Source organism: Astatotilapia calliptera, chromosome 10, assembly GCF_900246225.1.
Source record: "Astatotilapia calliptera chromosome 10, fAstCal1.2, whole genome shotgun sequence".
NCBI lineage: Eukaryota > Metazoa > Chordata > Actinopteri > Cichliformes > Cichlidae > Astatotilapia > Astatotilapia calliptera.
Genome location: NC_039311.1, coordinates 5,020,837 through 5,047,233, shown reverse-complemented (window position 1 = coordinate 5,047,233; position 26,397 = coordinate 5,020,837). Strand labels below are relative to the sequence as shown.

The following is a 26,397-nucleotide window of genomic DNA, read 5'->3' as shown; positions in this document are numbered from 1 at the left end:
TTTTTTCACCCTGGAATGAATGCGACTGCTGCTGCTCATCTCTGGGTTTTGCTGTGAAGGGAGGTGCCTGTTCTTCTTCTCTGAGAAGATCCTGCCTACACACCACGCCAGGACAAAAACGGCTCCTCTAACCACAGGTAATCTGTCTTCTTGTCTGCACTCTAATCCCGATGTCTGTTCTTCCAGTCCTTCCCGTTATTCCGGACCCTCGTTTGCATCTTGCTACCATCTTTGCCTTGTAACCATGGTTTCCTCTCTTCTCTCCCTCCCCCATTACCTCTTTTTTTCCCCTTCCTCTGATGAGCTGATGACATGCACTTGCTTGATTTCCATTTCTGTCATGGCAGTAAATATTGATTTAAAAAGGAATCCTTTTCAGTTTATGTGGGACAAAATCACATTGATATGACTTTTTTATAAGCTTAAAACAATGATTGCTGTAAAAGATGTGACATTTTATTCTATATTCTTAATACACCACAGCCTATTATTTTTAAAAGCACTTAACAAGGCATCATTTGAAAATGCTCAAATGAATTGAGCAAAAGAATGAGGATAAAAGAATTCTTTAGAAAAAAAGAGCAAGGGAGCTGCTCTTTGATTTGTCTGATTCAGCAGTTGCTACTCAAAAATAGAATTAGAGATTTGGTTCCATTGCATTAAATGACCTCTGATGAGTTCAGGCAGTTGGCACTTCCATGCACACCTGAGACCACTACCACTCTCTGTGAAGGTCACATACAAAAAAAGCTGACACACAGATACAGGTACCTGCACATCTCTAACAGCTCCATCTCTATACTGTCACCATTTTTAAGGATGCTGTAAACTCCCACCTTTCCTGTGCCATGGCAAAATATTCCACATCCAGCTTAAACTGACCCAGCAGTAAGCAGAAAGGCTACTGCATGATGGGACGAGTGTTCTTAAGAAATTTAATTTGCAATTTTTGTTCTTAGCCTGCCAGATTTTCAAGCAGCAGTTCATCAATTCCTCCTACAAAGAGTCCCCACAGCGAGGTTTGAGTCAGCCACTAATTTCCATGTCTGTGCTCCTTATTTGGGAGACCAGATCCACCTAATTTGGCCTATTGACAGACACAAGTTGTCAGTCACCATTACATGTGTATGTGTTTGTCTTCTACTGCAGTGTGGACTGAAACAAGAGTTAAGACCATTAATGGGAGATCACTAACAAACAAAGTAAGCGAGCTACACAGTGAGGAGAGTAAGAAAGTAAGGGAGAGATTCTGAAAGACGATATCCGGCTGCAGCACTTTGCTGAGTGCAGCGATGAGAAGGAAGAGGCTCGAACAAGCTTGTTTTTAAATGGACTTCTCTGTACTTACCCATTTACGCCAGGCCACAGTCCAGCAAAGCACAAAGGAGCTAAATTAGTCCTCACTGCTGTCTGACACTGCGTCAGGCAGCCTGAGCAAAGCACAACTTGTCAGAAAAGATGTACTCCAGCACTGACTGTCAGCACCCTTCACTCTCTCTGGTTTTATTAAATTAAATCACATACACATACTATTTTTAATTAACATTTATCAGTGTATACTGGTTTTACTCTTCAGTTAAGTTAACTGAAGTATGATATTTATTTATATATTTTTACTACGAACTGTGTAAACAGTAACAGTAATTCACCAATTTAAATAGATAAATTCTATTAATCTTTTCCACATTTTGGTATCAAGTTTGACACTAGGCACCAACTCTGGAACATAAGCTAAACCACAAACTAATGGAATAAACTTTTGAATATAAGAATCTGAGAACTAATTTCTCAAAGGGAACATTTAACATACCTCATCCTGTAAGTTTTCTCTGTTCTTCTGAAGCTAAGCTTAATTTCACAGGAAAAAATGAAACATACCAAGGTAAATACCGTATTTTTCGGACTTTAAGGCACACGGAATTATAACAAAACGTGACTGAAATCTGCTTCGTAAGCATGTCTCTTAACAGGTGCCATTTTGGGGTCCTTATACAGATACCACAATATTATGTTCTCGCACAGTACGTATTACTCTGCGAGGCTGACTACCGTAGCCGTAATGCTCCGACAATCCATCAAGCGGTGCAGCTTCGTAGCTTACCAAAGTCGTACTAAAACATTTTGACATATTTTTCCATGCCGTGTACCACATAAAATCGGTTCGAGGTCAGTAAGCACAACCAGAATTAATACATGAGGCACCCTGTCGAATTTTGAGAAAATTAAAGAATTTTAAGTGCGCCTTATAGTCTGAAAAATACGGTACTATAATAAAACAATCAACACAAAAAAGCTGCAATTTGAAACTCTAATGGTCACTTGTGTTTTAGTAAAATTTTACCAATAAATTTGTTTATTTTCTAAAACATTTTGAAATACTGCTCTGAAGTCTGAAGTAAAAGCGTTATGATAGTGTTAAAAAATGATCCTTACCTATATGTTTGTACCACTACTGGAACATGAGTCAGTCCATCTGAATGAGAAGAACGTCTTCAGGTAACATTTATTGTGAACAAACGATACATTGATAGTTAATTAGTTTAGTTAATTAACAGAAAATGAAATGTATCAATATTATATGGATCCTTATATTGTATGTCTATAGTAGCAGTATAGTATGTGTTTATTTGGGGTGCAACGATACACAAAATTCACGGTTCGGTTCGATTCAATACTTTGGTGTCACAGTTCGATATTTTTTCGATACAAAAAAATGTTCATGCCTTTTTAATTTGTCATTTATTAAAATTATAAATATATATTTTAACTCAAAAGTACAGTTTTTAAATTTCATGTTGCTGAAACAACAAAATAAAAAAAAAAATTAATCTATCTGATCGAGAAATCACTCTTTGGAAAAGAGAGTTTATTACAGAGAAATGTCTCTTTCCAAAATAAAAGCTATACTATACGCTTCTTCTGGGCTATACTCTCAGCAGCATATTAAACACATCAGGTCCCCATAAGGAGAATCATGTGCTAACGGCTGTCTAAATGACTCGGGTAAAGTTTGTAGCATGCATGCTTGTTGTTTTTGTCTGCTTCCACTTGTCTTTGCACTAGGATGATGTCGGTGTAAATGTGCAGTCATATTCGTTGTGTTCCCACTAGTGCTGTCAGCGTTAATCTCGTTAAAATGACATTAACGCCATAACGCGGCAAATCTCCGTTAACGAGTTAACTCGGATCGTCCGTTGCGTGGGGCTGGATGGTGTCAACAGGTTAACAAGCTAACTGCGCTAGCGTACTAGTTCCCACCAATTGAGCATTGCGTGGCACATCCGACATACTGTTTGACTTTTGTCCATGACGCGCTTACCATCAGGGTTATGCTTCACATGAAAACCAAAATAGTTCCAAAGGCCAGATCTGAATGAGGGTGGGGGAGGTTCAGTTTGCCATGTTGCAACGAGCTTAGCTTCTGTCTTGCTAGCTTGCGCTTCGCTCAGTGGATCTGCGCTCGACAGTGCAGCCTAGGCGGAGTAGTCGAACGCAGATCCACTGAGCGCTCAACACAGACAGCATCATCAGAAGAAAAGTTGATCGAATAAATAAAACATTTTGTATTGTTCGATAAATATGCATACCGAACCGAAAGCACTGTATCGAATGGTTCAATATCGATACGAGTATTGTTGCACCCCTAGTGTTTATGTATGCTATCTCAACCTGATTGGTTAGGTTTAGGTAATAAAAAGCATGGTTATGTCCAGGAAAGGTTGTGGTGTGGGTTAAAATTGCTCTTAAACAACCATTAAAAAATAATAATCAGCTGAAATGTATGGAATCAAAGGTTTGGGTTTGTTTTTTTAATTCAAATAATTAATCATTAAGGAAAATGTGCTTGGTATAAACTGAATAGACACCAATGATTTGGCCAGATTCCATTAAATATTTTACAGTTCAATTATGTAATAAAACTGCATGGAAAATGTTCATGTAATCCAAAATTATTTTTTCAGTATTTTTTCAGTGTATATCAAGCAAAGCTTTGACCAACACAAAAATAGCACGATTATAATATACAATGTACTTTGTCAAATGGTTCTATAATTTCATGTCCCAGAATATTGAAGCGCTCATCAGTTAAATCATTGTTGGTGTACTTAATTAACTGGTTTACCAGTAAAGCAAACTGGTTCGGTCCCCCCTGGGACCTGGTCCCCTTCTGGCACACCTACCTCTATCTCCTCTTTGTCTAGACGTGCTGGTGTCATTCCACATGAGGACAGAGAGGCATGATTTATGCTAGACCAGATAAATCCTTCTGGGACACTGGTTAATAAAGCAGATGGGGACAGATGGAAATCATGAAAAACCTTTGTGCTGTGACTGACCAGGTCTTTTCTTTAAACACATTTGTGGCCTTGGCTTATTAAGCAACATATGCTCAAACTTAAAATGTCTTGAATTTAAAAGCCCTTCAAAATTCAGCAAAATCAGTTCATTAAATGCTGCATGACTCTGTTTCCTGCAGGACTCAGACATTAACTTGATAGGGGACACTATGGAAGCCCCTCTTGTGTGCTTAGATGAGGAGTTTGAGGACCTCCGGCCCTGTAGGATGGATGAGATGGACCAAAGCCTCATCAACGACTCCTACTCCACCACCACCACCGTCCCCCTGGCCTCCATCACCCGTGAGGAGTTCTCTGAACTGGAAAACTTCTCTGAGATGATGAGCTTCAAGTCAATGGAGGACCTGGTAAATGAGTTTGACGAGAAGCTCAATGTGTGCTTCCACAATTACAACACCAAGACGGAGGGCCTGGCGCCCATACGCAACCAGTCACACAATCAGGAGGACGAGGAGCGACTGCAAGATGAAGAGTAAGTGACACAATATCTGAAGCAAGGTTTACTTATTGGAATCTTTCAGTCTTTAGTCATCTGTTACTGTGTATTTCCAAACAGCTGTGGTAATAAAGGATGTGACACTGTTCAGTGTGTAAACTATAACGAACCCAGAACAATTTGAGCTTAACTTGAGGCACCAATTCTAAACCCAGCTAAAATCCCTTTAAAAACAGAAAAAAAATAAAGTCAGTTTCTGTTACTGCAGATACAGTCTACAAGGGTTTGTTTTATTTGGAATTATCGTAAAAAAAAATAATGTTTGAGTGAAAAAGTTATTAATCTATATTCTGTCTTTAAATTTTCTGTCCCTTGGTGAACCTGCAGGATCTCTGCTACAGTTATGTTGACATAGAAAGTATATGAAAGAACATTTTTAGAAACATGCCTAGTCCCCTAAAGAAATACAGGAGGTAGAATATCAACAGACATAAAAAAAAGAACAGCCTTTCATGTTAATCAGTTAGCAATATGCTCATTATGCTTCCATTTACAACACACACACTGGAGGCTGAAACGACTTGGCAGCCTGGAACAAAAGCCAAAACATTTCCACACACAGACCACAACATCCCCAAACATGCAGTCAATCAGCACTGTGACCCCACCCTCCCCACCTCCACCATGTCAGGCTGCATGCTGAATTATTCAGCGTGCAGCGTCGTACGCCTCAGTTGGCTTTGGCTCTGTCCCAGTCTCTGCCTCTCCTCTGACTGCCAGAGCCTCCTCCTCTTGCTAGCAGCTTCTGAGGCGTTCTCTGAATCATGCTAAATATAGCTTGACTGTAGGTGTGACAGCAGAGTTTTTTGGAAAGGATTATATGACTTTGAGCAATGATTAATTTCTGGTGAGAAAGGTGAGCTTTTATTGGTTAATAAAGCTCTGAGTGAGTACAGAGCAGAGTGAAAGGCAGTGGGTGGATTGATACACTAGTGTCATAAATAAGGAAACCATAAGAAATACATTTCAATCAGACATACATGAGTGTTCCATGTTCCTCAGAAGAGTTTGTCCCATGAAGAGGTGGTACTGGTGTTAATGAAACTGGAAGGTTTGCGTTTTGTTATGTCACACAGGAGCAAACAGGAGAAGCTGACACACCAACAAAACTAATCACCAGTCTAAATCTGCAGCTTGGTTGAAAACCCTATGTGGCACATTTTGGAGTAATCCCTGCAGTCCCTGATCTGAAACTCAGCTTTGAGTGAATCTGTCAAGCTGATGGAGAGCTAGAAATTTAAACAGAATGATTCCTGTTGTGTGGCTGCAGGCCAGGAAACACAGCAGGACAGCGTTGGAACATGGACCTCCACTCCCTGTAGGCCAGATGACCAACCATGTGTTATAAACACAGAACGTGCTCTTCATGTGCTGCTCTGGTTTCTGATGTGGTTGTGACTGGTTACGTTGGCTTTACTGCATTTCAATTCTTCTGTTTTATTTATAGGAAAAAGCATCACATAAGAAGACTGGTACCACTTGAAGTGTTATATAAAGCTACAGCCACCAGTCAGCTAGCTAGACTCAGTGTGTAACCAGGCTGAAATAGTAAAAAATGTTCTTACTAGCACTGCCCTTGGCACATACTCATCTGTGATATTAGTGCAGTACTAAATGCAGTAATCCCATCTGGATTTGAAAGCATGTGCGACTAGCTCAAGGCTGTTAAAGAAAGGAAAGATTAGATAAAAATCTTATATAGAATAAGATACTGTATCCTGTAACAATATATTAGAATAGAATAGAATAGAATAGAATTATCCTTTAATTGTCCCACAAGGGGAAATTTGGTTGTAACAGCAGCCAGAAAGACACATATATAACAAACAGTACACAGGACACAGAACAGAAATATACACATTTTTTCTTACACATTTACATTAAGGACAATAGTTACTATAAACAGAGTACTGTACAGTTATTAAATTAAATAAAATTAACAACAGATAAGAGGCAAACCCAGGTTGTAGTGTAAATCGGTTGATTAAATTATTGTAGTTAAAGCGCAGATGTAAACATCTATGATTGTTGTTTTGATTGTACAGTCTGACAGCTGCAGGGAGGAAGGACCTGCGGAAACGCTCCTTCATGCATCGAGGATATTAGTTATATTAGTTAGTTAGTTAAAATCTGGTATCCTGAAGGGGTGCACAGTATATTTTGTTGGTCAGAAGGTCCTTAATACTGTATAACAGAATAGAAATCCAACAGTTAGAAAATACAGTACAGTGCAAGTTACAGCATGTTGCCTGAACACTTACAGTACACTCAGTGCAGCTGTGCACTGTGTCTACAGTGTGATTGTGGTGTGTTGTTGACACTTCTAAGCAGTTTTTTTCCCCTGTATTCTGATTTAAGCTCTTTAGTTTTAAAGCAATACCAATGCACTTGAAATCACTTTGTAGCGTACTGCCACATTAATATAAAAAGGCAAACTCTGCGACCAGAGCTGTTAATGATCCTGCAAATTAGAATCGCATTGGCAACAAATATACCTCTGAAAACCCAGAGAGGTGCCATCAGGCTTTGTTAACTTTTAGGAAAACTAGAACTAATCTTTGGCCTGGTGTGAGCAGCCATGACACACAGGCATGACTGGTGAGGTAAGCTGCCAGCTCAATGGAGTCCACTGTGTAAGCAGGCAGAGGCAGTGCCACTGGGAGCAGGGAAACAGGCCTCAGCCAACCTCTGAGTGACACACACACACACACACACACACACACACACACACACACACACACACACACACACACACACACACACACACACACACACACACACACACACACACACACACACAAGCTCAGACACAAAGGACACTTCTCTCCCAGTTTTTACTTCACTCTGCCTCAGACAGACGCTGGGAGAGTTGGAGAACACTTTGTACAATGATGTGAGGAACTTTATCTAAATCTCTGCTGCGGATACCGTTTAACACGTAGTAAGCTGCACTTCTTTTCTATTGTGCACTGCTGCCCTGCAGCCCTGAACTCCACCACAATGAAATATTGACTGAGTTGCAGAATGCTGAACATAGGGCTGAGTACATGGCTTTTTACAATCAGAAAAACAAATCTATTGAGGGCAAAAGCTGAGGGCAAAAATTGTGTCTTTATACTTCTTTTTGATATTTGCTTGAGTAGGTTTGCATTTTGACATGGGTCTGTGTTGTTTTGCAGTGTGTGGGATGCTCTAACTGACAACTACATCGCCACCTGGGACGGCACCGACTCGGAAGGAATCAACGGCAATATCTCTGACCAGGAGGTACATTTCATGCCACGCCTTCATGTTTAGTTTAAATCTAATTAATATAATATAATATACATGTAGGAATAGCTTTGCACTATTTATATGCAAATTTTTATTCTCATCAATAGTAAAAAAGCACCTTGAGATGACTCTTGCTGTAAATTAGTATTAAATATAAACGAATACACTGAACTGATAGCAAACTATTCTGATGAGCATCCTTAGCACTGTGGTGTAATGTGGGTGCTGAATGAATGGGAAGCTCATTCTCTGGTCCACTCTAATGTTTGTTTACACATTTCATCCTTACATGAACACGTCTGACCCAGAAAATTCACCTCACAGTCAAATATTTACATGTTGGTCTATTCGCTTGCTATGAATGGTTAACTACATTCACTAATTTCTGTGTTTGTAAGGATAATCATGATGCTTTTCTTAAAGACAAATGCTGTGTGTCATTATTTTCCATCTCGATGTGCTAAAATGAATTGTATGACTAGTTTCTGCTCCTGTAAAATTCATTTCATGCTGACAATTGAAAGCATGCCTGACCACTCGTGACTGGTCTGGCATTCAGCTAAGCTCTGCCTCCTCCTCCTCTGTTTCCTTGATTGCCTGTCAGATTCAGCTGGACAGCAGACACTTAGTGTTCTACGCCATGTTTGGACTGGTGAAGGCCAGAGGAGCTGTGGTTATCACAGGAGCAGAGGGTGGCTGTGGAAATGTATCACATTCATGCCTTCAAGCTAAAAGTTTTATACCTAGAGAGACACAAAATATTTAACATATGACAGCTTCCTGTGAGGACAATCTTTTCTCTGCATTTATACCTCTGATTGTTTCTCCTGCCACACTTTTTAAATATTATAAAAATGTGGTTCTATTTAACTCGAAATGAGTTGAGCCACAAAATAGATTTTCCTTTTGTAACATGGATATTTATCACTTTCTCATTATTGTATCAGCATGGAGGAATGGATAAACTGTTAAATGCTAAGTTGATAATAAAACGTATGGTAACAGTGCTTAATTAAAAAAATGTTTGGTACATGCACCATCATATGTGATCATGCTATCTATTTGCTCAATAGCACCACAGACAAAGTATAGCTGAGGCTTAATGGAAACCCATAAGTTTTGAACGTTGCTAGAGCAGCCATGATCAAAGTCAAGAGCGCTGCAGCCAACTTAAAAATCAGAAAATTCATCTTCAATAAAAGTTCAAGAGAAAGTGATGTATTTCTCAAATGTTATTTGAAAAATATAAAAACATAGGCTGTTTCACTATAGCTTGCTAATGCTCAGTCATAGTGACCCATCTGCCACTGGGACACAAACGTCAATACAAGAGCATCAAATTTAGGTCAGGCTAATGAGTAATATCACAAACTAACCAGCTCCTATTCGAATGTTTTATTCACTTTTTTATATCGATAAATACATTTATAAAAAATATTTAACTCAATATACTTGCGAGTCATTTCAAACTGTTCTGTTAGTGCTGTAGCCCATCTACAGTACCTTTGTGGACCACCAGAGGTGATTCATGTATCACTAACGTAAAAGGTCCAGGAAACGTTGTGAGGAGTAAAGATATTTCACAAAAATATCTCCTCCTGTGGATCCTGCTCACAGTTCAGGTTCAGGAGACAGACACCCTCTCTCTAGCCTCCTCCTTCAATTCCACACGTAAACAGGATGCAGTCTATTTACATGCTTTTAAAAATGGAATGAGTAAGTGGTTTTTAAAATGTGATAGTAATGTAACAGTAAATTATGTAAAACCTTTTAAATATTTAAACATCAGACTTTGAAATGAACTCAAGTGGCCAGTTGGGGTCTGGGCTGGAGGGCTGCTCTCCTGATGTGGGGACCAGGATGGTCTGCTTGTCTCCACCCCAGACTGAAGGGGAGGCATCTCCTGAATCTGGGGGCTGATTGCCTATCTGGGGGTTATTGGTGTTTGGACCTGGGAGTAGGGTTGCCAACTCCCTGAAAAATAAATAAGGGACACCTCGTGGCCAGGGCCGGGCGACCCAGTTGTCTTCACCCTTCCCAGTGTGGTGAATTTTCTAGCTCTTTTTTTGTGTGTGAAATTATTTTTTTAACCATTTGACTTGAAGTTGATTTAAGTAGATGCATATTCTATTCTTTGTGATATGAACACATGTGAAACAAATGATCATTTAGCCATTTATTTGTAGCTCAAAATGACAACATTAACACAATAAAACAGGTCTCCTTCTTAAACAGAAGCCTGTCATGCTTAACTTTTGAGAATATAAGTAAATCTTTCTTTAAAAGAACTCTGTCCTGCTTAACTTAAAATAATAGAAAACAATAGAAAGAAAAATATTCTTGTAACAGTGCACATTTAGTGCATTTAGTACAATTGGCTTCAGTTGAGGTATTATTTCAGCTTTTCTAATGCTAATCAGCTGCTCCTGTTTGTAAACCCGCTTGTTCCCATGATTACGCATCATAACTCATCATCATTATTCATCTATGTATTACTTTTATGTATTAGTCATCAATTTGTTGTAATCATCTATCCTTGCAGTTGTTTATTACACAAAATAAATTATATTATCACACTTCTGGCCACATAGCACTGATATTCACTGCACATGCCCATATTAACGTTTTCCAGCCAGGTGTTTTGCTTTTCCCATTCTTCCCTTTGTCTGAGGGGAACAAACATTGCTGCTCTAATGCTGGGCTTACACTGTGCGGTTTTAGGCCCATTTTGAGCCGATTTTTGAGTGATCGGACCGATTTTGGCCTTCATCGTGCGTCGTGTAGTATACGTGGGGTAACGAGAAGTGATTAACACCTCACGACCAGCTCCCGATCATCAATCGCTCATGAGGGTGTCACCACAGGCGCTCACACTGCTCACGCGCAAACGTAAACGTTGGTGAAAAAGACGGCGCAGCACGGCTGTGCAGCGTGTGATCTGGACACAAGCGATGGAGGCACAACTTGTAGAACTTTGGAAAGCTCATCCGAGCCTTTTCGATGTGGCATCACAAAATTATCACGACCACAACAACCGTGAAAACAGTTGGATTTACACTGCTGCTCAATCACAGCTGCCTGATCAATGTTTTTCATTAGCAATTTAGCAAAGTTGATGGTGGTGGTGTGTCTGTGTGAGTGAAAGACAGAGAGAGAGCGCGACAGATTTTCTGTTATAACCTTCATTTTATGGAGGCACAGTGTGAGCACTCAGGTCGCATCAGAGCATCGGGCGGTATAGTGTGAGAGTACATCGTGACCTATGAACTTCTAACCCCTGCGAGTCAATCGTGCAGTTTGAGCAGGTGCTGAATAACGTGACTGAAAAAATCGCACAGTGTTTGCCCAGCTTTAGGTGTACTGTCGTCCGAGACTTGCACCGCAGAGTCGGCGTTTGTTCCCCTGTTGGCCATGCTTCTTGTTGTGGTCATCTGTTGTCTTCCGGTATTTTCTCCGCAAGCGACCTTTCCTCGACCAATGAGATGAGCGGTAATCTGAATTGTCATACTCGAATTGTCATAAGTGTGCTGTCAGCTCATTGGTCACAAAGCAGGAGAGGGGCTGGGAATTATGTTTTCAAACAAAGTGTTAATTCCATAAACATTTATAGACTACTTTTGATTCTCACTGTATTACGGGACAAAGTGCGTCCCTTATTAGCTCAATACGGGACGTGTACTTTTGTTTCGAAATACGGGACGATTCCGTGTTTTAAGGGACGGTTGGCAACCCTACCTGGGAGTATAAAGTGTGTGTACGGCATCCATTTCTGTGTGTCTCCAAAGAGGGTGTGTGTCTGCCTGTTTGTCTATGTGTACATGTCACCCTCCCCCTCTCTCTTAGAACATCTCAGGCTCCCTCAGGTGTGGGGCCTATTTCCCCCTGACACATTCCCTGCCAGTGACTGTTGCCCCCATCTGCTGGTGCATTGGTACTTCTCGGTATCTGGGTCTGGATGCTCGGTTCTGTACTGGCTTGTTCCTGGTGGCTGCTTGGTGGGACCTGGGCCCCCTGGATTTGTCTGCTCTTGGTGGGGGTTGGGGTGTCCTTGGGTCTCGGGCTTGGTCTGCTCCGGTGTAGCCAGTGGAGTCTGTGAGCTTGTCGCTGCAGTCACCTGGGGCGTCTGCACTGTGGCTGCTGGGTGACCCCTCCCCAGGGCTCTCCTTTGCTCTTCTCTGAGTGGGAACTGCGGTTGTCCCTGTGGTGGTCCACCTGGGGCTCTCACGCTCTGGAGGGCCTCTACATTTCTGGGGCCCAGGTCTACTGCTTCAGGTCCTGGGGGATGGGGCTGAGCTCCTGACACCCATTATTAAACATTAAATGGAGAAACTTTATGAACACAAGCACGCTCACGCAGACTACTCTACTTGCCAAAGTGAATCTGTCTACCATTTTTTGCTGGACAGAGCAGGGAAAAAATGAACACAACTCCTGAATGAGCTGTCATTCAAACACACCAATTGATTTTTTTTTTTCTGAATGTGTATTTTCATCAATTACTCCAATGCAAAGACATCAGCATTTGACTCTTGCTGGCATCCTCACCACAGTAATCTGTTGGCATAATTTATCATTTGCAGATTCATGAAAAAGAGGAGGAGGAGATGAATGAGAAGAACGACAATGCCAACTGCCTGAATGAAGAACCTCTTATCACAGCAGATCAGGTCTGAGTGTGTGTGTGTAAAAATCAAGTGAACGGCAAATTTTTTGTGACCAACACGTTTCAGCTTGTGGCCTTCATCAGCGTCATGCCTTCATCAGCGTCATTGCAAAATGTCAAACAGTTTGTGTTTAAATAAAAAACAGGAAACAGAAAAAATCCAAGTGGACCAATCACACCTTCACAAATAAACAAGTTGACCAATTAAATTTAACGAGGTGGTACTGGCTAATTGGCTAATTGGTTAAGCCACAGCCCAAATAGATTCTGGACTGAACCACTACAGATTAAAAGGGGGACACCCCCAAAATGTCTTAAAGTAATACATACTCAAAATTACACAGAAAAATGCAAATAAGTTAAAATAAAAATAAGTACATTAACATTAAAAGAGGGAGAAACAATAACAAAATCTAGTTAAAAACACAGAAACACAAAAGTAAAGTCCACAGAAACTCATTAATAGATAAATCCTCAGTCATGCTTGTAGGGTGTAAACTCTTTAAACAGATTGGTCAGCTTGTTTATTTGTGAATCCCTCCATTTCTGTGTTCAAGGTCATTGAGGAGATAGTTGAAATGATGGAGAATTCTCCAGATCCTGGTGAAACTGAGGAGGATGAGGAGGAAGAGGTCAGTCACTCCTCCTCCAGGACCAATCTGTCCCTGCTAGAAGAGATCAGGCAGCTGTCACAGGCTTCAAACAACAACTGCTCCTATGAAGGTAAAGCTGTGAATAATCCATGTTTCTGGTTATTTCTTATTTTCATTTGACTTATGCAATGTCCTGACTGAGCTGTTTTAACTAATTTATTCTAATGCTATCGTTCAGGATTACCTCGTAGACTAGATATAATAGACTAGACTTCATAACAAGTGCATATTTTCTGTTAAGTAGCATGTCAGAAATGTGATAATTTCCTATTAAAGTCATCCTTTAGGTCAAAATTAAGGTACATACCTCAAGATAGTAATAAAATACCAAAGGTGTGACTCTTATTTGGTATTATCATCAGTTAAAGCTAAAAACTATAATCACCCTTTTCATAAAAGCTCCAACATGAATCCATTTAAACCTAACGCAAAGATACAATGTTCAGGGAAAAATAAGTCTCAAATACAACTATAACTATCCATCTGTGTACATTAGTTATCTCATTTAGTTAGTTTGAAGATGAGAGTTTAAGAGGTCAATAACTTTTCTTTACAACTAAAAACTGTAAATAATAATTAGTTAACCTTCTTAAAGAAACATCAACAGAAACAGCATTAAACATGCAGCACATGCGCATCTGTGCAGGGATTATCAGCTATGTCAGTTAGCATTACCAAGCTAACTTTAGCAAACATGAAATTTTGGCTGCACTGAGAAATCACCATATTAAAAACAAAGTAAAATGGTGGTTGTACAATAAATTAAGCCACCCACAACACTAAATGAGTAAAATAAACCTTTCTTTTTTGGCTACTATATCTAAATGTTGCTTCCATATTTTAGTGGTTTTCAGCTACTTTTACGCTATTTGTACTTCTACTTTTCCACCATTGAGAAGAGCACTCAAAAGGTTACAGATACAGATAGATATTTGGAGTCAAAAGCCTTTTTATATAGTTTAGATTCACAGTTGCAATGTAATGACAAAAAAATTGCCCCGTGACTGACACGATATGTGTGTCATAATATGAACACCCTGCACAATAATCACCTTGCAAATTGGTCACATGTACCAAAGTGGTGGAAACACCTCATGTTTAACCCTTTAAGACCTACCATAGAACCAAGGCCGCAAGAGCTTACTTTATATTTTTACATGCTGTAGTGCCATTTTTGGGAGTATTTCAAGTTGCTATGCATCAATACAACTGTTATAGCCCATATTTTAATAATATGTATGCATTAAGTCCATAGTAACTACATAAATTGCAAAAAAGTGCATTTTTTATGCAATTTTTGAAAAGCTATATGTGGAAGGAAACTCCTCTGGTTTCATATACAAAAAAAATTATTGCAGGGATCTACAGGGATTTAAAAATAGTTACGCAAAACCATGAAGAAACCAGCTGTTTTGTTCACATTGTCTTCTTTTTTAAAATAACTGGCTAACACTCTCTAACACCATTCTTTTTTTCTCGGGAATTTTACTATATGAAACAAGTAAATACTGTACAGTGGATGAATACATGAATACATGGATCAAAGACAAACGTGTTTTTTAGGAAATTAAGTATTTAATAATGCTGATAAAATTATTTTTTTCAAGTATCTGGGGGAAGTGTATACTAATTAAAGAGCCTTGGTCTTATTGTGAAATTTAATTGCAGTTAGAGAGATTTAAATAAAAATAAAAATAAAAATAATAATTTCAAAATCGATATTCACTCATGTATTCATTTTGTTATTTCACAATTCTTTTTTAAATGGTGGAGACTTTACGTGCAGTAAATGGACGTTATGGCACTATATCTAGTGTGGGTGTAATATAATATTATTTTCTGCCTCAACATGCATTTTACATGATCAAATTTGTAATTCAAAAAAACTTCCCAGTTGAGCTAAAGCATTACAGTATGAGCAGCCACAGACAACGTCTTTAGGCATCTGCGATGTAATATAATGATTACACTGTACCAGCTGCATTGTCAGAAATGTTTCTCCCAAGCTGCTGTTTTGTTTGTGTTCTTTTTACAAAATACTGATTGCACTTCCTTCCTTTATACGCTGAGCTATCATCAGGGACTGCTCATTATGTTATTCATACAACAGTACCTTATTCATATAGCAAAATTACCCTGGGCCGCATTAGTATACATTACTGGTAATTAATACTGTCACAGTGGCACCGATTCCCAATAGTCAGACTATTCAAAGAATATTATTTTACTGTTAGCATCCTGCTTAACTCTAATGATTCCCACAACCTTTCCGCTCTCAAATCCATCCTGCAGGCCTGAGCCTGATGCCCAGCTCAGCGCTTGTTGAGCTGCTGCACCGGGTGGAAGTCGCCATCCGTGAGTACTCAGAGGAGCTCGTCAGCCAGTTGGCTCGTCGTGATGAGCTGGAGTTTGAGAAAGAGGTGAAGAACACATTCATCACGGCACTAATGGAGGTGCAGAACAGGCAGAAGGAGCAACGAGACAGCAGCAAACGCAGACGTCGGGACAAGGCCATGAGCCTGCAGGGGGGAGGGACAGTGCCTGTGAATGGAGGCAACGATAGCTCTACAGGCCAGAAGACAGGGACCATGCTTGTTAAGGTGGGTAATGGTGCTAATCTCAAATATTAACAATATGAGGCATTTTATGAATGTGCAGATTTCTTTTTTAAACTTTTCACTGTAAATTACAGGAAGGTAAAACAAGAATGCCTGCAAGCTCTTCCTTTCCCCATCCTCTTTAACTGTTAGTATAATGGATATCTAAAGGCCATTAGCCTCTAAATTATCTTCCAGGAAAGATTATAAAGTGGCTGTGACCCATCATCTATGTACAGTAACTGCCCAGTGCAGTCCTATCCAGCAAAAGAGAAACTGCCTAATGGATTTCCTCTCCATTCGATGTAACAGCAGTCTGAGTGCTGTGAGTCTGGCTCTTGGTACCTTACTCTCTGTTACTGAACTAATATGAGCATACCGATGGCTTAAGGAAGTGGATGCAATATATACAATAAATTGCACAATGATACCATGCTGAAATCTGCTGAAGAATAATTTAAAAAATGAATTTTGTCATATGAATTGGTAGTTTGTAATAATGGTCACTATATCTTTGTATGTGTGTGTGTCCTACAGCGTTTCAGCATGGAGGGAATTTCCAACATTCTACAAACAGGCATCAGACAGACATTTGGAAGCACAGGGAATGACAAGCAGGTAAGGTTTAAATGTTTTAAATAAAAAACAAAAAAACCCAAACAAACATGCACAGATGAGCCAACCCATTATGAATACTCACAGATGGAGCAAATTATATAATGACATATTTAGGCGTTCTCGTTTCATTAGACGGTAAGTGAACAGTTGGTTCTTGTAGTCAGCCGTGAGTGTAAGGCGACTGGCCATCCTTACGCCTAAGGATGGCCAGTCGGCTGTGTCAGAGAACCTCCTGAAATTAGAAAGCCTGTTAGATGCCCCTGGTGAACAGCTGCAACCACCAGCTGGAACCAGCTACATGGTTTTGACTTCTCAAGGTTCACTGGTGCAAAGAAAATAAAGGCTACCTTAGCTGGCCTGAACTCAGCTAATGCACTGTGGAAAGAAGACCAGCAGGTGTAAGGGTGAAGATCTCCAACTGTATACTGTATGTTGACAGAGGTTTTCTCGGTACTTAGATTGGTTTGCAATGATGGACGGTTCAGATTCAAAGTTTGGTGTTCTTAGAGCTATACTGCAAAACAGGAGCCGGACTAATCCTGGTGACTTCAGGCTTAATCCAGTATTTCAGTAGTACGAAGGTGGCTGACGTCATGCCAGGGCACATCTCCATGACTTAACAGAATTTCATGATATTTTGTCAAAAGTAGCTTGACAAATTGATACTACTCTCATGTTACTTGTAATGTAAAGCTACAAGTAACTCACTAGCTTGATTGCACTTTGGTTGAACAAAATTCTAATTTAAACAAACAAACAAAAAAGTCTAATTTAAAAGAAAAGAAAAAGAGAGAAATGTAATCCTTCAGATTAACAGAGGCTACTTATTACTCTCTTATTAGTCTGAGAAAGCCTTCTGAACCTTTATTCTGTTTCAGTACCTAAACACGGTTATTCCATATGAGAAGAAAAGCACCCCTCCATCTGTTGATGACCTGCAGATGCTCACAAAGAGTAAGACCACACCAGAACATCTGTAATAGAGCCAAATAAAAGGCAGAAGTAGTACATTCAGCCTTGTTGTCTGCTTTTTTCATGCAGTACTCTATGCCATGAAGGAGGACAGTGAGAAGGTGCCTACACTGCTGACCGACTACATCTTAAAAGGTAAATGCAAACACAGTCTTCTACTCACTTTTGTAGCGTTTTACACAGCACAGTGGAAAACAGGGACATTTTCTGTTCTTGAAATATTGCCTGTCTGAACTTCTTGGATGTTGGAAACTATATCAAGGCAGTTTGTTCTGTCTTCCTCTTCAGTCCTGTGTCCTACCTAAAGCGCCACCAAGCCAGAGGCAGCAGTGTGATGGAAACTTCCTTCTCCAAGGGCATTTCTGACCTTACTTTCCTCTGGTTCAAGCTGCATGACCTCCCCTCTTTTACCATTACCAACTATGGATCCTCACCATCAACATTATCATATTCACCTCAACTACAACTACTGCCTTTCGCTGAGCTCACTTCCTCCCTTCCCTGCGCATCAAACTCAGGCCACAAAACGGTGACCATCTGAATAACAAGTGGAACAGCCGATTCCCACTTTTAACAGACTTCACTTATGGAGCATGACATAATGACCATAACACCACTTTGGTACAGTGATAGCGTTATTACTGCTTTCTTTTCCTTCATTACTTTACTTTCTCTTGTTTTTAATTCTAACAGAATTTCATTGATTTTTGAAATCATAAAATGACCTCTTAACCAGTGATGGTTTTGTACATTGATTCTTTTCATAAGGACTACACTGTCAGAAAAATTAAACTACATACTGCATCCACACACGTCTTCGTATGGTTTCTGATTAAAAAAGTGATTAATCTGAATACAAAAGCCATGCACTTTTATCTGCCAACTTAGCACTGTTACTCCGTGTACAGGAGCGGAAACAATACTATTACGGGTGCAGTGCAGTGCAGTGAATTACAAAGCTTTTTTTCTTTACTTTTTGCTTTTTGCTAATTATCCAGTGCTCTTCTGACTTGTTTCTAATTTCTTTTTACGTGTATCTAAATATTTGATATGGACTCTGTTTATTTTGTACTTTTATTTACTGTGTCATCAGAGTGACAGGTATCTGTGCATTCATCCCTATCCAACTACATGGAGATATATCAGTGGATATCATCCCCCGATGAAAGAAGCTCATTTCAACAGAGTTGTGCATATTAGCATATTTATGACTTCCTTTGTGTCATGTAGGTGAATGTTACATCGCTAATTGAAAATTCTAATAAACATTCTACCCCAGTTGTGTGTTCATTTGCTTCTGTTTTGCATTTAGTATGATCACTCCTGATAAATTACACAAGTTTTTTTTCTTTTTCTTTTTTCATTTGAATCTATTCTTTGGAAACTTTGACTTTTACAAGTTATCAAAAAAGACAGACAAAAATGTTTATTTCCTCAGGACTACTGTGTGAGTGCAATTTTGACTGGGGATACACATGTAGTTTCTAATATTCCAGTCCAATAATATATATCCTAATATTCCAATATGTCTGGATGTGTTTCAACAGCTGCCAAATGGCCAAGATGCTTTTAGAAGCTCTTATGTTTCTGTAATGTGTCTAAAATTTGGCAAAGACTTTTTTTTGAGAAGGATCTTTATCGGATGCTGATAATACCTACATTTAGAAAAAAAACAGGAATTCAGTGCACAATGTTCCTGCTCACTGCAAATTTATTGTGACTAAAGAGATTATTTAAAAATGATTATTATTTGTTTCAAAACAAAAAAAATTCTCACTTTCCATGAAAACAAAATCTACAATTATAAGTATTTTATCATATTTCTGCCCTATATTAAACAAACACAGATTTATTGAGGACAGTATAAATCAGGCTTACACAATTCAGCCATACGCCACATCTGTGAAATAGTAAGATCTTGCTCAAGCTCTGTCATGATAGGAGGCAATAAGACGCAGGGTTTATTCAGCACGGACTACTTTTATTGAACTGTAGCACCAGTGTACGTGGCTACATCAATTTTCCAAAAACATACAGTGTTCCAGCGACCTCTAGTGGCCGGTCCCATAGTAGCCTTACTAGTACAACAAAAATAAATCTCACAACATCTTCCCCTTTAACAAAAGTACTTTAAATATAAAACAGTGTTGTCAGAACGTACGACATCACAGGGGTAGACTACCCTCAGTCCTGATAAGGTATTATTCTGCCCTTAGAACATAGAAAGGAGATAGTCCTCAGTCTCCCTTTGGAGCATCCCTTTGGCAAACCGTGTCCCTATTGACTGGACTGGGCAACAATGTCTTTTCGAGTACTGCAATCGTTTGCCAGGGGCCATTGGGCAGAGGAGTAGTCACGAGGGGTTCCCGTCGCTGTGTAGGCTTGTGCTCTCTGCAAAAGTTGCATGATCTCACCTTGTGTGTCATTTGAAGTCCAATGGTGGGCCACCACACTGTTGATCTTGCACGCTCTCTACATTTAGTTAGTCCTTGGTGGCCTTCATGTAATTGGTCAAGGACACTGGGTCTGAGTGCTGTGGGAATTACAATGCGATCGTGGTAGAGCACTAGACCGTCTGATTCTGAAAGGTGGCTTCTGGCTGCATAGAAGCCTTGCAGTGATGAACTCTTTGCCATTCTCAAAGGCCACCCTTGTCTGATGAAAATGATTGCTTTTTGAAGCTCTGGGTCCATCTGTGTAGCACTGTGAATTTCCTCCAACTTATGTGACTTGATAGGTTTGCTTGTCACTACGTTGCTCACATATACCTTGACCCGGCTGTCTGTCTCGAACTGATAGCATCCATGCAGTGGATGTCTGGAGAGTGCGTCCGCCACCACTAACTGTTTACCGAGAACATGCTCAGCAGTGACACTGAATCACATCAGTCGCATCAGCAGTCTCTGACATCTCAGTGGTGTTTGGTCAAGGTCGTATGAGTTGATCAAAGGCACCAAGGGCTTATGGTCAGTTTGTACACATACATGACCCATGGCTTGTATGTAGCGGGAAAAACGTTCACAGGCCCAGACAGATGCTAAACACTCTTTTTCAATCTGTGAATATCTTTTCTCTGCATCTGTGAGAGTGCGAGAACAAAAAGCAACAGGCCAAAACTCCCCGTCATGGTCCTGTAACAGTGCAGCATGCAGGCCATAGCTGCTTGGACCCGTTGAGCTTAAGGCCTGATGCTTTGATTGTCAGTAATACTGCATCTAAGCGTTGGTCATGCTCCTCTTTCTTAGCCCCGAAAACCAGTATGTCGTCCATCACAATGACAGTCCCATCTAGGCCCTTGAGCAAAGTGCTCATGAGCCGCTGGAAGATCTCGGGTGCTGTTATGCCAAATGGCAGACGCCTGAAGCAAAACCTGCCCATGGGAGTTATGAACGTGGTCAGTTTTTGGCAGCTGGGGTCCAGTGGAATTTGCCAGAACTCACTGGAGGCATCCAAAGTGGAGAAAACTTTGGGGCGATCGTGGCTCAAAGAGTTGGGAGTTCGGCTTGTGACCGGAAGGTTGCCGGTTTGAACCCTGGCTTGGACAGACTCGGTCGTTGTGTCCTTGGGCAAGACACTTCACCTGCCGCCTACTGGTGGTGGTCAGAGGGGCCGATGGCGCGATATGGCAGCCTCGCTTCTGTCAGTCTGCCCCAAGGCAACAGTGGTTGTGTGACTGGAGGAGCTATTGGCTTTTGCAGTATGTAACTTACTTTATTAACTTACATTACAGCAAATTTATGCATTTTGTCCACGTGTTTATTTTTCTGTTTTGCAGCTGGTCTGAAGGCTGGTGTTTATTCTCTGCTGCAATTAATCATGACTTGCGGTGAAGCTCTATGGAGTGGCTCGATGGACAAAAACATAAATATTACACATGTGGCCCAGAGAAAGAAGACTCGCGTTGTGAGTTTGCTAACCCTGATGTTTCCCTGCACATCAAGGATTGCTGTTAAAGCAGAATTGAAGTGTACTGTTCAAACACAGGGATTTTAAGTGGCACCATAGTGGGTTAAAACAAACAAACAAACATAAAAAAAAGACATGTCGGTTTTTCCTGTGACTTTCATATTGTGGACAGTTAGAGCAAGGAATGCCAATTTCTCATGGTGAATCTTCAAAGACAGAGCAGAGTGGGTCTGCTTCAGTGGCGCACTGATCAGGTAATGAAAGCTGAACTTGTGTGAATTTCACTCTGGGTCTGTAAAAACTCAGATGAGCAATGTTCTGCCTGTAAAACATTGGTTTGATGTGTAAGTAACTAATCCACACCAGGATTATTTATAATAAAAGCATTTTTTTTAAAATTGTGGATTTACTACTTTTCCTTGATTATTAAAGGACTACAACACCCAAACTAGTCATTACCTTTGCTTTAATTTTTTCTTTTTTTTTTATTATAGCGAAAGTAGTCTTCAGGAAAAGTTCTCCAGGCTTCTTGAAGGACATTCAATTCAGTTCAATTCAAGTCAAGTCAAGTCAAGTCAAGTCAAGTCAAGTCAAGTCAAGTTGGCTTTATTGTCACTTCAACCATATACAGTTTAACAGTACACAGTGAGGCGAAACAACGTTCCTCCAGGAACCAAGGTGCTACATGCAACATAAATTTACAACATAATTTAACAGAAAACTCTAAACTAGCTAACTAAGAGGCCTAGTTAGCTGGCTAGCAGAGACAAGACAGACTGACCTAACATAAATTACAACATAAATTAACAAAAAACTATCTAACTATCTCTAAGGATGACTTTTTTTTTTTGTTATCAGACAGCAGACAACAAAGTGCACGTGCAAATGTGCAAACAAGAGCAGCAAGTGACAGTGTGACAAAAAAAAAAAACACAACGTAACATAATAATAAGGTTTTGTGATGATGAGTTGAGGTAGTGGAGGAACAGTAAACATTCCTTAGTGTAGCAGCAAAAATTAGGAAGTGCAGAAGTTAGTGCAGAAAGTCCAGTAATAATATTGTGCAAAAGACCATTTACAGGTTGGTGTGTGCGATGGTTTGGTGGTGTAGGTCAGTGTGTTTGTGCTTGTGTTGATTAGTCAGTCCAGTCTCAATGTTTTGAGGTAGTTGAGTTAAGCTGAGTGATAATGTTAGTGTGTGTGTATGTGTGTGTGTGCGTGTTTATCAGTCAGTCCCTTTTTGCTGAGGAGATGGATGGCTTGTGGAAAAAAGCTGTTGTACAGTCTGGATGTGTGTGCCCGAATGCTTCGGTACCTTTTTCCAGATGGCAGGAGTGTGAAGAGTGTGTGAGAGGGGTGTGTCCGATCAGCCACAATGCTGGTGGCTTTGCGAATGCATCGTGTGGTGTAGATGTCCTCAATAGAGGGGAGAGAGACCCCGATGATCTTCTCTGCTGTTCCCACTATCCGCTGTAGGGTCTTGCGGTCTGATATGGCACAGTTCCCAAACCAGACAGTGATGCAGCCGCCCAGGATGCTCTCGATAGTTCCTCTATAGAAGGTGGTCAGGATCGGTGGTGGAAGCCGGGCCTTTCTCAGTCTTCTCAGAAAGAAGAGACGCTGTTGGGCTTTCTTGTGCAGGGAGCTGGTGTTGAGGGACCAGCCGAGGGCCGTCTCCAGGTGGACGCCCAGGAATTTGGTGCTGTCGACGATCTCCACAGAGGAGCCATTGATGCTCAGCGGTGAGTGGTCGCCTCGTGTCCACCTAAAGTCAACAACCATCTCTTTTGTCTTGTCAACATTCAGAGACAGGTTGTTGTCTTTACACCAGTCCGTTAGTCTCTGCACTTCCTCTCTGTACGCTGACTCGTCGTTCTTGCTAATGAGACCCACCACGGTCGTGTCATCAGCGAACTTAATGATGTGATTTGAACTATGTGTTGCTACACAGTCATGAGTCAGCAGTGTGAACAATTCAATTCAATTCAATTCAATTCAATTCAATTCAATTTTATTTATATTGCACCAAATCACAACAACAGTCGCCTCACAGAGCTTTATATTGTACAGTAGATCGTACAATAATAGATACAGAGAAAAACCCAACAATCAACAATATGACCCCCTATGAGCAAGCACTTTGGCGACAGTGGGAAGGAAAAACTCCCTTTTAACAGGAAGAAACCTCCGGCAGAACCAGGCTCAGGGAGGGGCGGTCATCTGCTGCGACCGGTTGGGGTGAGAAGGAAGACAGGATAAAGACATGCATTCAAAGCTCTTCTTTTGGATGTTGGCTGCCTTTCCTTCCCTTCTCTGTCAAGATGATCCCACTATTCACTAATGTTGAGGTCCAGGGTTTGGGGAGGCCAATACACAACTGATAGCATTCCATAATGTGTTTTTCTATTTGAAGATGGTGGTGTTGTAAATGCTATTGTATAATTACGTTAGCACAATGGTGATAGGAAGGCCCCAACCCCGCCTTCCTAATGTGGGAGCCAACCAATAGGACCACTCCCTCCATGTCTGCGACCAGTGAGACCACAATCATCACCATCTAACAAGGTACCAGTGATATGAGACACATATGTTGCTTTCCACTTGTATGCACAATCATATTGGGTCACGGGTGGTATATGGGAAGTCTGGTAAACAGGTCCCTGGTGGCAGGAAACTAAGTCCGTGGGTCAGAGGGGGCCAGCCGAGATTCAGTCTCTGAGCATGTTACATGTAGGACACTGGGTTCTGTGTTCCCTCTGTTTAGTTTCTGCCCATGTGTTCCTTCTGTTCTCTGTCTGTTACTGTGTCTCTGAGTCCAGTCTGTGCATTTCCTGTTTTATTTTGAAGGTCTGTGTCTTATGTCAGTGTGTTCAGTTTTGTGCTCTCCCTGTCTCGTCTGTGTAATCAGTGTCAGCCGTGTCTCCCAGCTGTGTCCTTTCAGTCCTGTTCACCTCTTGTATTTAGTGTCTGAGTCTCACCCTGCTCGTCGTTGCATCGTTCTTCATTCTACTCTGTTTTTTCTGTTTGCCCGGTTTCCTGTCTGTTGCTTTCCCAGTTTAGTTAGTTTTCTGTTCAATCGGCAAACTCCCAATAAAGACGGGTGTTTTGACTTCACATTTGCCTCTGTGAGTCCTGCTCTTGGGTTCCTGCCTGCCTTCACACAGCCATGACATTTTCTTCTTTTTTTTCCTGTTATTTATCTTCCTTCGTTGAGTCTCTGTTTCCTCCTTTTCTGCTTTTCTGCTTTGCAGTTTTTCGCTTTTTCCTTTTTATTTGTTTCCTGTCTTTGTTCCTGCTGCTTTTATTGGAAGCAAGCTCCTCTGCAGAAAGAAACGCAATGTAGGACACATGTAGCTTTGGAAGATGGGTGCAACACTGACTGTCCAGCTCAGCTCAAAATTCAGTGTTTAGACATTTTCCTAGCTCTCCCATCTTCTTCTTCTTCATCCTCCTCCTCCCTTGGTCTCCTCCTCGAACCGCCTGGTACTGGGTTGGGGGGCAATAGCACAGGAGCATCCTGGCCATTGTCTCCATCGTCATCTGTGTCACTATCAGGAACACTTTCAGTGTCGCTCTCAGATCCCTCATCTTCCCACCACCTGATTTCATCAATAATTGGATCTTCTTCTGCTACATTATTGTACACGGGTTGTTCTATTTCTAGAGGTGGATTTCTTTCTGTGTAATCTCCTGCTCCCATCTCTGCTCTATTAATGACCAATGGTCGTTCTATCTGTTGGGGTGGATTTCTTTCTATGTTATCTCCTACTCCCATCTCTGCTCCATTAATGACCAAGGGTCCTTCTATTTCCTGGGGTGGATTTCTTTCAATGCCATCGCCTACTCCCATCTCTGCTCTAAAATTTTCCCAGGGTCCTGCTATTTCCTGGGGAGGATTTATTTCGATGCCTCCTGCCGGAACATCAACTGCCTCCTCTTGTTGTGGCAGTTGATTATCAACTAAACCACGCAACTGATTGATTTCAATCCAGGGGAACATCCTGTCAACTGCTCTAAGATTTCCCTGTTGCAGCAGTGCCAAAAGCAGCTCATTGACTGCTAGTCCTACACCAACATGGTTTTGTTCACCATCGTCATGGTTTGGTGAGCCGTCTCCTCTATCCATTTTTTGAAAACAGTCTGCTTTAATAGACTGGAGGAAACTGGTCGGTACAGCTGTCAAACTTTAGCTGATTGGTACAGAACTTTTAAAATGTCCTTGAAAAAGAGTTTAAATCTCTTTAGGAAACTGTTTAAAAACACGACGCAAATGTGAACTAATCGCAACTGATTGCTGTGAGGAACACTGCGAACTAACGGCTATTTAAGGATTTTCAGATCAAAGTCAAGATTTTGATTGGTTGTGCTTTGAGCTGACTTTTGTGACGTCATCGAATTTGGTTCATTGTGATGACGGTCAACGTTCTGCTGATGAAAAAATGTCGCCGGTGACTGAAACTTTTACAGGAGAAGCATTTCCCACAAAGCCTTGAATGAATTATAGTGACAGAAAGAAAGAAAGAAAGAAAGAAAGAAAGAAAGAAAGAAACAGCAACAACTACTAAACAGAATTTTTGCACGTTTAAAATCACCATGGCAATGCGCATGCGCATATTCTCCTGCACGCAACGGGCTTTGGAGTTGACGTAGCGCCGCAATGCATTGTGGGAGCACCAGGCCACGAATCAAAACAAACACACTGTAGCTCAAAATGAAAAGGACGGTGTAGAGACAGTTTGTGTCCACATGCAAAGAGACGGTACTTGCAAAAAGTAGCGTGCATCGGAAATGTGGACCCGTATGAAAGTGGAGTAGAAACCCTGAAGACCAAACCGCTGTTGACTTAGCATGATCTGTTCTC

The 26,397-nt window shown here is 40.8% G+C and overlaps 1 protein-coding gene across 1 annotated transcript; it reads left to right on the top strand.

Annotated features, from left to right (window-relative positions):
• The first annotated feature begins 5 nt into the window (after positions 1-5).
• fez1 (fasciculation and elongation protein zeta 1 (zygin I)) lies at positions 6-18,908 on the top strand. Its single transcript, XM_026181818.1, has 10 exons — positions 6-137; positions 4,478-4,830; positions 8,034-8,121; positions 12,708-12,794; positions 13,348-13,513; positions 15,736-16,043; positions 16,578-16,658; positions 17,537-17,612; positions 17,700-17,765; positions 17,919-18,908. Exons 2-10 carry the CDS (start codon positions 4,508-4,510, stop codon positions 17,933-17,935), a joined length of 1,212 nt encoding a protein of 403 aa, XP_026037603.1. The 5' UTR covers positions 6-137; positions 4,478-4,507; the 3' UTR covers positions 17,936-18,908.
• The last annotated feature ends 7,489 nt before the right edge of the window (positions 18,909-26,397 follow it).